Source organism: Myodes glareolus, chromosome 15, assembly GCF_982192425.1.
Source record: "Myodes glareolus chromosome 15, mMyoGla1.1, whole genome shotgun sequence".
In the NCBI taxonomy this organism is placed as follows: Eukaryota; Metazoa; Chordata; class Mammalia; order Rodentia; family Cricetidae; genus Myodes; species Myodes glareolus.
Genome location: NC_142040.1, coordinates 4,525,576 through 4,541,561, shown reverse-complemented (window position 1 = coordinate 4,541,561; position 15,986 = coordinate 4,525,576). Strand labels below are relative to the sequence as shown.

The following is a 15,986-nucleotide window of genomic DNA, read 5'->3' as shown; positions in this document are numbered from 1 at the left end:
TCTACAGCTGAGTCATTCCACAGAGGAGCAGCTCATTGTGTTGTGTCCGAGTTTGTCTCTTAGTAATTCCTCAGTAATATTTTCCATGACCACTGCTAGTAACAAGGAGGTGCTTTGGGTCCTCACATTCTTTTGAGTCCCAGTGTGCTGCTTTGACCCCCAGGGGTGTTATGAACCCTAAAACCTTGTCTCTAATGTAGTGACACACTTAGCAATGACGCAAACCAAAGACTGAGAAGCTAATATCACATGCTTTATTATATGGTGAATTTTACCCAGAAAATCCTATTTTGGATTTTGCCATCTGTTAGAATTAATTGGTACGTGTAATTCTGTTAAAATTCTACTCTTTGATATTTTTATTTTGACATATTAACTATGTAATATGTAAAGATATTTTTATTATATCTGCTTTGATTTCTTTGTCTGCCTTCAATAAGCAGGTGAAAAGAAATGTTTTTTCTTTTGATATAGAGTTTCTCTTTGTAACTGCTCCTAGAACTTACTTTGTAGACCAGGCTGTCCCCAGACTTAAAGAGATCTACCTGCCTCTGCCTCTCAAGTGCTGGAAGTAAAGACGTGTGCCTCGTACCCATGGGCTATTAGTCATTTTCTGGTCTGAAATTTCTTCTGAGTATTATGTTTTAACATAAAATGTGGTTTTGTTGGGTTTCTAATCTGATAGAGCACGTCAGAGGTACTTGTGTCAACAGAGACTATAAAACAAGTTTCTGGGCGATGCTGAGTGCTCCATAAGCAACAACATCAGCTCCATAAATCTAGACATTTGAAAACATCTGTGACACAGACTAAAGACTTCCAAAAATTGAGTTAAGTCATTCTTATGTCAGTCAACTAACAAAGACAAAAACAGACCTAGAGTATAACAAATAAGAAAGTCGCATCACTATCATGGCAGTTTAGACCATGGCTGAACTGTTTCTCAGTGAGAAAAGCTAGAACAGGGAACATATTATAACACAGAATTTAGGAACACAAGAGGTACAAATGGGAGGTAGAATTTTTAAAATACAGAAGTTTTAGTGATGCAAAGAGATTACAGTACTTTTTGGGAGAAAGATACTGAAGTGCTAGAAAGATCAATGGAAAAGAAAATTACTAGGAATATGAAATACTTTAACTAACGTCTTACTTGTGGTTACTATTGCTGTGCTAAATCACCATGACCAAAGCAGCTTGGGGAGGAAAGGGTTATTTGAAATACACTTCCATATCAAGTTCATCACTGGAGGAAGTCAAGACAGGAACTCACGCAGGGCAGGAACCTGGAGGCAGGAGCTGACACAGAGGCCACGGAGGGGTGCTGCTTACAGGCTCGCTCCCCATGGCTTTCTCATCGTCCTTTCTATAGAACTCAGGACGACTAGCCCAGGGCTGGCACCGCCCACAAGGGGCTTGCCCCCACCCATCAATCACTAATTTAAAAAGTGCCTTACAGCTGGATCTTATGGAAGCAGTTTCTCAATTGAGGTTCCCTCCTTTCAGATAACACTAGTTTATGTCAAATTGACATAAGACCAGCCAGCACAATTAAATATCTTTCTGTGAGAAAAATTACTAGTCTATGCAATCTGTGATAACCTTAGCACAAATGAATATTCAGTTATTTTCCATAGTTTTTAAAGCTGTAATATTTAACTTTTTAACTGAGATGTGGTGTGATACAGTTATCTAAACACTTGAGTAAACCTTAACACTGTTTCCCTGTTTCTTTCCAGCATTTGTTGAGCCAGTTTCTAAGGCCGCATGAATGTTTTCTGAACTGCTTATGTTCTTATGCCCTCAGTAACCGTGTGGAAGCGTGGACAAGGGACGTTGCATTCTTGCTCAGACAAGAAGGCAGGCCTGTGGTTAATCTTATCCCAGACAAGAACAGAAGGAGAGTGATGGCTGGAGACTGGCAGAACACAGACAGAGCCATCGCCTGGCTGAGGCAGGAAGCGGTTAACTCCACCAAGCCATTTGTGCTTTACCTGGGACTGAATCTGCCACACCCTTACCCTTCACCTTCTTCAGGGGAAAACTTCGGCTCTTCTACATTTCAAACGTCTCTGTATTGGCTTGAAAAAGTAAGTATTCTGTGTGTGCCCAAAAGTAGACATTCCTGTCACATGCAGAGCCACCTGCTGCCAGCTCAGTTTTACTTTTATTATTTTTATGGAAAAATTGGAAATTTACACTTTTTCTTTTTTGTTTTGTTTTGTTTTTATGTTTGATTGTTTGTTTTGAGACAAAGTTTAGCTGTGTAACATCCCTGGTTGCCCCGGAACTAGCTCTGAATTTACAGAGATTCCCCCTGCCTGCCTCTACCTCCTGAGTTCTGGGATTAAAAGCCTGTGCCACCACTGCCTGGTGGGAATTTATACTTTTAAACTAAAACAGTAATGAGTTTGTTAAAAGGATAGTATTTTGAAAATAAAATATTAGTGCTTGTTACCTGTATAGAGTTGCATATGGTATGTTTATAAGAAGAAACTGGAAGACATTATCTCTGCAGTGTGGACAGGCCTCATATCCCCAGTTCAGAATGGTAAAAATAACCACCCAGAAGAAAACTGAAAAACCATCTTCATTGTTAAAGAAAGAAATTATCATTTTTTTAAAAAATTTTAAAAACATCTGTCAAAATATTTAAAATTTTGTCTTGATTTGTCAATAGAGAGAGAAAATGTATTATTTAGTACATTGTGCTAAAAACATAGAGATGTCTAGTATCAATGTTGTAAAGAGCATGCTAGGTACATTGTGAGCCACCGCCTCCCCAGTGCAGCTCCTGACCTGCAGTGTGAGCCACCGCCTCCCCTTTGCAGCTGATCTATAACAAGCATCTTCCCTTGACTTTGTAAATTGTCATATTTCTTTCTCTATTTAGGTCAACTTCCTACATTTTTACTTTTTGGCTTCCAATATAGAGTTCCTTCAGTGTGAATATTTTTACCAGTTTCTCAATTCTTTTCTTCAAACTGGTCATCCTGATTGTGATAGGTGACCAGTCCCTCGGTGACTCTGACTGTGAACCTGAATTCTTTGAGATGGCAGCACATTAGCATTCCAAGAGCATCCTTTTATTCTGTTACTTTATATATGTGTGGTTTGAATCCTCTTCAGCACTGGCACGCTTTGTTTCTTCATTGAATGTTCATCTTCCTGAGTTTCGTTTCATTATCCCCTTTTGTGAAGTGTCTCATGGATTTATCACTGGGAGACACATTCTCTCTGTGACTTTTCAAAGAAAGCTCATCAAGTCTGAAACGCTCCTGCTCCTGATTATGTAAATAAGGTTTACTCAGCCCATTCCTGCTTGGAGAACTGCATGCTTCATTGCCATTCTTTTCAGTCCTTCCGTGTATGAAACATTGTGAAACTGGCCACAGTGGGAAGAAAGGGTATTACACCTTTGCTGGTGTAAAGATTCTTCTCCTTTTCAGGTAGCTTATGATGCCATCAAAATCCCAGAGTGGTCACCTTTGTCGGAAATGCACCCTGTGGACTATTACTCTTCCTATACAAAAAACTGCACGGGGAAGTTTACCAGGAAGGAAATTAAGAACATTAGAGCGTTTTATTATGCTATGTGTGCTGAGACAGACGCCATGCTAGGTAGGTGGCATAATTAGTAAGCAACTGCAGGAAAAAAAGGGTAATGTTTTTCCAACATGTTGTGACTGTCGGTTGGGGCTTGCAGGAGCATCCTCAGAGATTTCTTAAAGCAGTTGCTTAAATCCCTCAGACATAGAACCTTGGGGATACTGACTCATAAAAATACATTAACAACAGAGGAAAAGAGCCCTTTCTATTTTAATTATTCATAAGTTCTCAGATTTGTTCATATATAAAAAGTCATAGAAAGCTGTTTTCTGCTTGAAACAAAGCACTGTTGGTCTTATCCGTACTTGGCTGAACACTATAAGGCAGCTTAGCTTCCAAGAGATGAAAAGTTCCACTTTCCAGACATTAATGTAGAAGAATCAATTTGATTTTTGCAAACACCTTTGGACACTCAGGAGAGTGGCCATCAGGAGTTAAATCAACAGAGCCGTCGAGGAGTTAAGAGTAGAAAAATCTCTTTAACTTTTCTCCCAACAGATTTAATTGGTCGCATGTGCTCACGACATTCATGACACTCATGACACTCCTGACACTCCTGACACTCCTGACACTCCTGACACTCCTGACACATCACTAGTTATCAGGCAACATTTTTATGACAGATTTAAAAAGTCACTTTCTGATAAAAAAAAAATGTAGTGAAATTATTTCTATGCAATCACTCATATATAAATTAAAATGAAAAAAGTCCAATATGAATCTTGTGAATACTGGGAATGTCAGTCTTAGGGGAGGGGCAGATGGTAGGTTAATGTATTGTGAAAACAACACAGCACTCATGCTTGCTTCACAGTATCATTTTAGACATCTTCAAATGTATTCTGGGGGGAGAAACAGGAGGGGAGGGGAAACTGTGGCCAGGATCTAATATATTAGAGAAGAATAAAATAAAATAAAAATGTCTTCCAGAGTGCTTCAGAGTACTTGCTGCTCTTTCAGAGGACCCATGGGTCAATCAATCTATTGTTCCAAACATGTTCTGCTTCTTAGCATCAAGTCATGGTAAACAGAGGCCCATATGCCTTTCCTGTACTCAGACTGGACCTTCAGATGCATGTATTTAATATAGACCTTTGCTCCCCAAATTCAAGATCTAGGAAAATAAAGATATTTTCTCCTTTCTCTGCACTATACTTAATTGTGATCCCCATAATTCCAGTGAGGATCAACTTTCAAGTCAAAGAGACAAGGTCTCTCGGAATGTCTCTGCTCAGTTATTCCCAAGTCCCGCTGTGTGCTCATGGCTCGTCCTTTACGGTGGGCTACCCATGACTAAGCCAGCTTTGAGAGTATACATGGCAGCAGCACAAGGGGCTAAAAGAAGGGATAGCTGGGAATTTGGGATTGCTCCTAACCCCTCTTATTGTGCAGAAAGCTTGGGTCAGTAGTGTAGCAGTCTCATTTACATCTGAGTCATGTCCATAGTGACATCCAGACTTGTCTGTCTGTCCCCATTTGAGGCACTGAGAAGAAGAAGCTGCTCTAGTCTCAGTGTTCTCTGAAAGAAGCTAAAGAGGTGGTCTGGCAGACACTGAGTGTCAGCTGAGGAGAAAGCGTGTGAGGCCATGAGGTTTTACTTAGGTGGTAAGAAGTATTGCAACAAGCTCTGAGTGCGCTCGTTTAAACTTAGTGCTGCAAACTCAAGCGCGAACTAAAGCTAATCCAAAGAACTTTCTTGATTTCTATGGTAGGTGAAATTATTTTGGCTCTCCGCAAGTTAGATCTTCTTCAGAAAACTATTGTTATATACACTTCAGACCATGGCGAGATGGCCATGGAACACCGCCAGTTCTATAAAATGAGTATGTATGAAGCTAGTGTCCATGTTCCGCTTCTGATCATGGGACCGGGAATTAAGACCAACCTACAAGTACCAAATGTGGTTTCTCTTGTGGATATTTACCCTACAATGCTTGGTAAGTACTGTGCTTATGGAAATATTTGTAATGCTGGAGAAAAACAAGAATCCCACTAACTTGAACAACTCTCTCATTCTGAGTCAGATTCGTACTCTGAGAAACAAGGACAATGTTCCTTGGTTCTAATGACCTTCACTCTCTTTAGTCATTTTCTCTTCAAAAGAGTCATAATCTGGATATGACTATAAAATAAGACACATCAGATTTGGGGATGCATACCTTTATTTTATTTACTTATACCCAACATTCAACTTTCTGCCATCACCTCCCTAAAATATAAGTATTTCTACCACTGAATCTCCTCCCCACTTTTTACAGGGCCCGTTAGTCACTTGTCTATTGCTAAGACAAAGCAGCATGGCCAAGGCTACTATTAAAAGAAAGAATTTAATTGGCTTACATTTTGAGGTTGAGAGTCTATGATGGTGGAACAAAAGCACAGTATGGTGGCAGGAACAGCTCAGACCTTGCATCATGATCCATACCTTGAGGCAGAGAAAGAGCACTGGGAATCACATGAGTCTTTTGAAACCTCAAAGCCTGCCTCAAGTGACTCAACCTCCTCCAACAAGACCACACTTCCTAATCCTTCCCAAACAGTTCCTCCAACTGTGAAGGCGCCACCATGTATTCAGATATGTGAGCCCATGCAGGTCCTTCTCACTCTCTGTCTAATAGTGTGAAGATATTTCCCCCAAACACATTTCCTAGCTGTACACTATGTACTTTATGTCCTGCTTCTTAATGTCTGCAGAGATACCCAAAGGTCCATAGTAGTAACATTTGGACTGCTGTTTCTGTAGAAGATGATAGACTAGGGAAAATTATCTAAAACTATTGTGTTTTAATTTAGCAGAGTAAGTTTATTTCACCTTGCAGCTTGTACATCATCTAGTGAAGTCATGGCAGGAACTCACAATGGGAACCTAGAAGCAAGAAGTTTAATGGATGGCACCTCACGTTTTGCTCCACTTGCCTTTTTATTTATTTATATTTTATGTGTGAGTGCTCTGCATGTAGACCTCCATGCCAGAAGAGGGCATCAGACCCCATTACAGATGGTTGTGAGTCACCATGTGGTTGCTAGGAATTGAACTCAAACCCTCTGGAAGAGCAGCCAGTGCTCTTAACTGCTGAGCCATCTCTCCAGTCCCCAGCAGAGTCATTTAAGTTCATCACTGTTTAAATACTACAGTTCTGTTCCGTGGCATTACGTTTTACAAAAAATCACCATTGACTCGTACATGTTGGTGAAAGATAACTTATTTCTCTACTTTGGAGATGGTAAAATGTGAAATACCTACCTTAAAAAAATCAAAGCAGTACGGGTTCTTATTTTCTTCCTTCTGCTACAGGTCTTTATATTTATTTGCCTGGTATTGATTTAAATCAGAGCTCTCTCCTTTGTTATTCCAGTTGTTATTGTGTGCTTGAACATCTTTGTAGCTTTGGAATTTCAGTCTCTGGTTGCTCATTCATCACTTGGTTTCCCTTTATTGCAGAGCAATGACCACATGTAGCCAGTCCTCGGCCACTTTCCCACTCAATGCATTTCTTTTGTCTTAAAGTAGAATAAGGTAGAAAAGAGTAGTTATTCGATACTGATTTATTGTTTCTTTAGTGGTTCACTTAAAGCACTGCTAGTACAGACTCTTTGCTCCGCATGACCCCACTTACCATCAGAAGCAGAACAACCTGGAGAAAGAGCTACTACATGAGTGTTGCCAGTTAACAGCGGTCATTTCTGTAAAATCTCGGTTGCTTGTCTGCCCCACCTTGTGTTTTTAGTATAAAGTGAGAATACAAGCTAGGTTGGGCATGGGATTAAGGCCTTTCAGGAGCTGTCCTGGCTCCGGTCCACCGGTGACCCTTCCTTTCTTCCAGTGCTTCGGTGTCAGAGTGCTTATTCCCGAGCGCTCTCCTTCAGGTCGGCTTGAAATGCTCCCTCTTTGTACCTCCCTCTCTCATGTGTTAGTCCCAACTACAGTTATCCCCCCTCTCCATCTCCTCTCCCCTCCTTTCTCTTCATAGGACGGGCCTCCCAGGGATATCCAAACATGGCATATAAAGTTACCACAAAACTAGGCTTATCCCCTCATATTAAGGCTGGATGAGGCAACCCCATAGGAAGAAAAGAGTCCCAAAAGTAGACAAAGAGTCAGAGAAAGCTCCCACTCACACTGTTAGTAGTACCACAGGAACCCCAAGCATCACAACCACAGCATATAGCAGAGGACCTAGGTCAGACCCATTCAGGCTCCCTGATTGTAAGTTCAGTGTTTGTGAGCCCCCATGAACCCTGGTTAGTTGAATCTTTGAGCCATTTTCTTATGGTATCTTGACCCCTCTGCATCCTACACTCCTTTCTGGCCCTCTTCTGCAAGATTCTCAGAGCTCTGCCTAATGGTTGTTATGGGTGTCTGCATCTGCTCCCATCAACTGCTGAAAGAATCCTCTCTGAAGACGATTATGCTAGGCGCCAGTCTGGTTACATAAGACAACTAGTTCAGGTTCAGTATCCCCCTTTCCTAGGAGCCTTCATCAGGCTCACCCTTGAAGCATCATTCATAAAAACTTAGTTATTGGGGTTCAACCTGAAGGTTAGAAAAGCAAAACAATCAACCCAACCACTGGCTCTTACCTCTACCTCAGCCTGAAATGGTGATCCTGCCTCCAGGAATCTCAGAATGAGACTGTGAGCTATCTCCTCCCCTTTTATAATCCTCTATAGTTCTGGAATTAAAGATGTGCACCACTGGGATTAAAGATATGCACCACCCAGTTTCTATGGCAAACTAATGTGGCTACTGGGATTAAAGGTGTGTGTTAACATTACCTGGTCTGTAAAACCGACTAGTGGGGCTGTTTTAATCTCCAATCTTCAGGCAAGCATTATTTATTAAAATACAAATGAATGTCACTACACACCCTCAAGGATTCCTGGGAGTTTTCATTGCTTTAGGTTTCTACCTCACCCCAGAAATGTCCCCCAATTCCACTTGTCTCTCCCAGTACTTTCCCCCTCCTCCACCCCTCTCTTCTAATCCTTCTTGTTCCCATCCGTACCCACCCCCAGTCCACCTAAGAAATTTATTCTCTTTCCCCTTCCCAAGGGTCTGTGGATTGTAACATGGTTATCCATACTTTATAGCTAATATCCATTTATGAGTGAGTACATATCATGTTTGTCTTCCTAGATCTGGGTTACCTCACTCAGGGTAATTTTTTTTTATAATCCCATCCATTTGCCTGCAAATTTCATGATGTCATTGTTTTTAAAAACTGAGTAGTACTCCATTGTGTAACTATACCACATTTTCTTTATTCTTCAGTTAAGGGACATCTCAGATGTTTACAGTTTCTGGTTATCATGAATAAAGTTGCTATGAACATAACTGAGCAACTATCCATGTGGTATGGTGACTGGTCCTTTGGTTGTATGCCTAGGGCTGGTATAGCTGCGTCTTGAGGAGATCAATTCCTAATTTTCTGAGAAACTGTCATATTGATTTCTAAAATGACTAAACAAGTTTTGAGTCCCACCAGGAATGGCAGAGTGTTCCCCTTGCTCCACATCATTCGCAGATTGAACTGTTGCTTGTGTTTTTGATATTAGCTGTTCTCATGTGTATAAAATAGAATCTCAGAGTCATTTTGATTTGTATTTCCCTGATGAGTAAGAATGTTTGAACATTTCTTTAATAACTTTTCTTGACCATTTGAGATTCTTCTGTTGAGAATTCTCTGTTTAAATCTGCACCCCATTTTTAATTGAATTACCTGGTTTTTTGATGTCTAGTTTCTTGAGTTCATTATATATTTTGGAGACCAGTCATTTGTTAGATGTGGGGTTGGTGAAGACCTTCTCCCATTATGTAGGCTGCTGTTTTGTCTTATATATACTGTCCTTTGCCTTACAGAAGCTTCTCAGTTTCAGAAGGTCCCATTCGGTAATTGTCGATCTTAGTGCCTGTGCTACTAGAATTCAGAAAGTTGTCTCCTATGCCAATGCATTAAAGGCTAGAACCAACTTTTTCTTCAGATCCAGTTTATCTGGCTTTATGTTGAGGTCTTTGATCCACCTGGACTTGAGTTTTGTGCAGGGAGACAGCTATGGATCTATTTGCATTCTTCTACCAACATCCAGTATGAACAGCTGCCATTTGCTAAGATGCTTTCTTTTTTTTTTTCTATTTCCGGCTTCCTTGTCAGAAATCAGTTGTCCACGGGTGTGTGGATTTATATCTGGGCCCTCAATTCAGTTCCACTGATGAATACCTCTGCTTTATGCCAATACCGTCCGGTGTTTTACCAACACTCTCCTTAAGATCAGTATTTGTCATGCATCCCTTTTGTAAGTGACTTACTTCATGTGCTCTTATTCTGAGTGTTTGACAGGTTAAAATGATCATTACGTCACTCCAGAGCACAGGATGTACCACGTACCACTTTTGAGTTCATAAGACACCGCAACAATAAATTTTTATCTACAATACATTACCTGCTTTTGTTTAACTCTGTAATCATTTTTAACTACTAGCCCCTCTTTGCGTAAGCCTTATTACTGTCCCATGAGCTAAGTGTGTCAGGCACTGTTCTCAAATTTAAGTAAGTTAGCTAGTTTTTACCTAAAATGAATATTTGAGATAGAAGTACTATTATTATACCTCTTAGAAATGAGGAAACATGGGGCTGGAGAGATGGTTCAGCATTTAAGAGCACTAGCTGCTTTTCCAGAGGATCCAAGTTCAATTCCCAGCACCCACGTGACAGCTCGCAAATGTCTATTACTCCAGTTCCAGGGATCCAACAGTCTCACAAAGAGAAATGTACAGGGGAAACACCAATGCACATAAAAAATCTAAATAAATAAATATTTTTAAAAGAGAGAGATGAGGAACACTCAAGGTAACATGGTCTATGCGTGAGCTCTTCAGTCTAGACAGGTTACAAAATCCACATATGCTCTCTAGTCTGCAACTTTTATTGATGGGAAAATAGAAGTGATGTTTCAAGATAATTCCAATGAATTAGTAAAAAGGCATTATACTTTTGTTCTGAAGATATTGCTGGGATTGCTCTGCCTCAGACCCTCAGTGGATATTCTTTGTTGGCACTGTCATCAGAGGCATCTGCACATGAGCAGACATTCAAAATCCACCGTCCGCCCTGGATTCTAAGTGAATTCCATGGATGCAACGCAAATGCCTCCACCTACATGCTGCGCACCGGCCAGTGGAAGTACATAGCCTACTCTGACGGCGCCTCCGTGCCGCCGCAGCTCTTCGGTAAGCCTCTTGGTCCAGTCTAAGTAGAACAAGCTGATCTACATCGTATGCTCAAGGGAGTCGATAGTTGTTTTTAAAACAAACGAATACCTATTGCTTGTCATACTGGGACAGGCTACAGTAGGTCGTCTCAGTCTCGTGGTTTAGATCTAGACTCTGTCTGTAAAATCCACATGTACTCTCTAGTCTGTGACTGCTGATGGTAAAGAACATTTGTGATATGAGTTATTAGTGTTCACTAATCGAAGAGGAACTGCTGCTTCCCACATCAGCACCTGAAGCTAGAGACAGCACACTGCAGCTTGGTATCCAGACAGCACACTGCAGCTTGGTATCCAGAGCTCGTGTAACCATGTGATTCTTGGTAAGGTCTTCCAATGTTTGTTTTGTTTCTCTATCCCCAATCAACACCTTCTCATTACACCTAAGTTTTATCAGTTCTAGATCAATGCCCAGCTCCTGGAGAGTCTGTACATTCTCGATACTTTATTTAATGTTAATCATGGTCCTGTGAGCTCATATAGTTCTCTTCACCTTACTGGGAAGGAAACTGGGGGTCATGGGAAGTTTGACAGCTGTGCAGGGCCTCAGGTCTAGGAAGTCATAAAACTAGACGTTCAGCACAAACCCACAGCTCCTGCCACCTGCGAAGATGCCTTTTAGTATCATTCTCTGTGAACCCATTTTTAAACTGAATTTTTGATTTAGAGTTTTTCTTCTCCTATTTTATCTTTATTTATTATTATTCTTATTGTCATTATTATTTGGTTTTTTGATACAGGGTTTCTCTATAACAGCCCAGGCTGGCCTCGCACTCAGAGATCCGCCTGCCTCTGCCTCTCGAATGCTGCGATTAAAGGTGTGTACCACCACCACCCGGCTGGAGTTTTTCTTATCTTTTATCCCCAAGTTGTACATAGAATACGTGTCAAGGCCACTGCCAATACTTATTACTTCCTAAATTTCCCTCCTAATTACAAATATTAGAATTATTGACAGAAACAATTTTTGGGGGGGCCAGAGGACTGACTTCCTTAAGTTTATGAACATGTATTCATGGCTTCCAACAGAGCAACTCATGTACCTTCATAGACACTGTGAAATGGAATCTGCAGAGCTCCTACATCAGGCCCAGCAAACTTAACCAAGTCAGAGCAGAGCTCCTCGAGCCCAGTGCCACGTAGTCAGGCAGTCTTTCACAGCAGCCAACCTGTGGTGAAGCACCCCTGCTCTGCTGTGGTTGGCCAGTAGCCAGGCAGGAAGTAGAGGCAGGGCAACGAGAATTCTAAAAAGAGGAAAGATTCGGTCTGCACTCGTGACCCAGAAACAGAGCAAGCAAGATGTGACTGTCTCGCCGAAAAAGGTATCAAGCCACGTGGTTAACACAGACAAGAATTATGGACTAATAAAAGTTATAAGAGTTAATAAGAAGCCTAAGATTACTAAACCAATCAGTTTATAATTAATGCAGACTTCTATGTGCTTATTTGGGACTAAACGTCTGTGGGACCAGGTGGGACAGAAACCTCAGTCAACAGGCTCTGACCATGATGGAAAGTGTTGACAATCTGCTGTCTGTTCCTGGTTTCCGATTCCATCACCCTTTCTCAGCTCACAAAGCCTCCTTCCTCTCCTCTCCCTCCTCCCCCTCAGCTCATCAGAGCACTTTGTCTATATAAGTGGATAAGTCCACTAAAGAAAATTCATTTACAGCTTTACAGTTGTTGAAATTTTTGGCTTTCAACATATTCTGCAAAAGGTGAATGTGACTGAAGGATCAGTAGGTACATTGACCATGACAGTACTCTATAGCTTTTATTCATGGACTGTTTTTTCTTCAAGAGATGCCATCTTTAGTCAGCTGGCAGACTTACGTGTGCCTCTCAACCTCTCCTGGCTAGTGTACCCAAATGGACCCACAGGAACATTCTCTGCACAGTTTTCCATGCCCATAGTCATTGCCCTGCTTGTTTTCCAGTAGAATTGGTACTCTGGGTCGTCACATCTCTGCCTTCCCATCCCCTGTGGGTCTGAAGCCCCTGTCAGGGCTCCTCACTGGTCCTCACTGAGAAGAGTGCTTGTTTCCATGGCTGCTTGCTCGATTGAACGGCACTGGCTAGTGAAGTCTTCAGAAACCTTAGCAATAAGGTGCTTAAAGAGAAAAAGGGTGTAGTGAGAAGTGAATGTGGTTTATTTGTATGAGGGATTGTTCTGGCTGGGAAGTGTGAGATGCTGTAAGTGGGCACTTGTGAGCAGCCTATGTGTCAAGTCAAAGAAAGGAAAAACTCATTCTAAGCCAGCTTGCTAATTATAAGGATTTGGCTGTTTCTGACATCAAAGAACACATAAGAAAAAATATGGGATGGTAGGATGGTGACAGGAAGATATCTGTTCACTCATTACACAAGGGCTTCACTGTTAAATCCCTTGCTTCATGGTCATGGGTCTGAATGACTGTGTCATTATGGGTTGTAGTGTTAAGAGAACGTGGTTGAGTATGCGGTCACTGAGTGACCTGTGAATGCACACGGAGAATGGAAAATGGATGAATCCTAATGCAGTATCTGTCACAGTGTATCTGGTCTCCAAAACAAATTCAGCACATAACTTTCACTTCTTGTCTTTCAGATCTTTCCTCAGACCCAGATGAGCTAACAAATATTGCTACAGAATTTTCAGAAATTACTTATTCTTTGGACCAGAAGCTTCGTTCTATTATAAACTACCCTAAAGTGTCTGCTTCTGTCCATCAGTACAATAAGGAGCAGTTTATCATGTGGAAACAAAGCACAGGACAGAATTACTCAACTGTTATAGCACACCTTAGGTGGCATCAGGATTGGCAGAAAGAACCAGGGAAGTATGAGGACGCAATCCACCAGTGGCTCGCAGCCCACTCTTCTCCGGCAGCTGCAGGCTATAACAAAACTTTCCCAGGATACATATGAATATCTTGATTCATATGTTAAGTATTAAACTGAAACAGCCTTAGAAATTGCTAATTTTACTTTCTTTTAAAATGTGTACTATATCTTAAGTGCCAGCGGTTACAGAACTACATATTTTCAGAACTGGCTACTGCTAAGACTTTATTGTTGTCTTTGATGGTCCAACAGCAGAGCATTTAAAGGAGGAGCACGCATTCTTGTTGTGTGGATGATACAGAATATGAAATATTAACAACTGTTGTTGATGTCTCATGACTTGCTTGTCTGTGATGCAGCTCTTTGAATGTATTTGACGTGTTAGGATTACTAAATGGGACACAGACTCTGAACATAACTAATTTTACTTTTGTGTTTAAAAAAGAATATGTACAAAAGGTAAAGCTTTAAAGGTTTCCCAGTCAACTCCCTCCATAAGGCACCTACAACCAACTTGTTTGCACCTTTTTGCAGACAAACTATACATTTGCCACCAAAGAAATGAATATATTCTTTACACACAACATGCAGACACATACACAATTGATAGTATGCTCTATACAGTTTCTTCTTGTATATTGTGTTCTGGCTTACTTATTTTTTATTTCCAATTAAAATAAATGCTGAGAAGTGAAATTGCCGAGTCAAGAATTTATAAAATTTGCATAGATTTTCCCAAGTTGTTTCTAAAGAAGTTCTAGTAGTTGGTGTTCTCACCAGAACTGCATGCCTGCACATCTCAGCCCAATAGATAGCAAATATTTTATCTTTATTTATTGTGAGTATGGATATATTTTCATAGCACTAATAACCATTAGAATTTGCATCAGAATGTCTGTTATTGGCTATTTTCTTTATTGGTTGCTAGCCTATTTTTCCATTACATGGATGCTTTAGATATTAGCCTTTTAAAAAGTAAAAGAGAAAAAAAGAGCTGGGGAGATGGCGCAGTGCTTAAAAGCACTTGCTGTCAACCAGAGGATTCAGATTCAATTATTGGCATCCACACAGTGGCTCACAATTGTCTGCAACTCCAGTTCAGGGAGGCCAGTGTCCTTTTCTGGACCTTCAAGGGCACCAGGCACACATGAAGTGCATAGACATAACTGCAGGCGAAAAATCCATACACATAAAATTTTTAAAATAATAAATATTTTTTAAAATACTGGAAATAATATTCTTTGTAGCTTATTTTTTGTTATTGACCTGGAATTTTTTACATGTAAAATTTTGTATTTTTCTTGTAACATATCTATAAATCTTTATGCCAAATAAATATGATTTTTAAATTAAAATATTCTTTAAATGTTTATGAGTCATTGTTTTGTGACTTTTTGGGTTTGTGTCCTAATTATAATGCTCTTCTCTCTTATATTCATAAACAGTTTTCTTTTTAACCCTTGGATCTTTGATCCATGCAGAGTATTTTACATATTAAAGATGTAACATTTTATTGGTGTTGGTGTTTTCTTCAGTTTTGTTTAATTGCTGAACAATTGACCTTTTGTTGCAAGATCTATATCTCCTCCACTTTGTTATATAACACCTTAGGTTGAATGCATTATTCCTTTCAAGGTCACAGAGCTCTGCTTCCTGCTGGACTGCCCTTCATATCCTGCTGCCCAGGACTGTGGAGGGCCGGACCACATTCTCCATTGCTTCTAGGAACAAAGGTAGAGATTGACCTCTGTGACCCCAAGGTGTGGCGGTACACGCCTTTAGTCCTGATGCCTGGGCGGCAGAGGCAGATTGACCTCTGTGACCTCAAGGCGTGGTAGTATACGCCTTTGGTCCCAATGCCTGAGAGGCAGAGACAGGCAGATCTCTGTGAGTTCAAGGTGATGTAGCACACGCCTTTAATCCCAGCGCACGTGCTTTGTAACTCTCTACCGCTGCGTCCCTGCCTACTCCCGAGGCATCATCTGGGATAATGGGCAGTGGACCGATTCAAGAGTGACACGTCAGAAGCGAGGACTGTTTCCTTTATAAGGGCTGGGTTCCCCTCATTCTGGGTCTCCGCCATGTAAGCTGATGCTCTCCCTCTCAAGAGGCATTAAAGCTTTACTGCAGAAGTATCCTAAGTGCCCCGCATCGTTCTTGCTGGCGAGACCATAGCGCGGGACACAGGACCTCACTGGACTAGTCTCTTTTTGCCCCAGGTACCCTTGCTTCATTTTTCCATACAAATTTGCACTTTTTGCTAGTTATCAAAATGGAAAATTCCT

General features: G+C 40.9%; 1 protein-coding gene across 1 annotated transcript in view; it reads left to right on the top strand.

Moving 5' to 3' along the window:
• The window catches only part of Arsk (arylsulfatase family member K), a 29,686-nt gene extending 14,615 nt beyond the window's left edge, over window positions 1–15,071 (top strand). The window contains exons 4-8 of the mRNA XM_048424439.3: window positions 1,808–2,090; window positions 3,450–3,621; window positions 5,322–5,546; window positions 10,613–10,837; window positions 13,466–15,071. Coding sequence (XP_048280396.2) covers window positions 1,808–2,090; window positions 3,450–3,621; window positions 5,322–5,546; window positions 10,613–10,837; window positions 13,466–13,785 — 1,225 coding nt within the window. The 3' untranslated portion in view covers window positions 13,786–15,071. The remainder of the gene's footprint in view (window positions 1–1,807; window positions 2,091–3,449; window positions 3,622–5,321; window positions 5,547–10,612; window positions 10,838–13,465) is intronic.
• The last annotated feature ends 915 nt before the right edge of the window (window positions 15,072–15,986 follow it).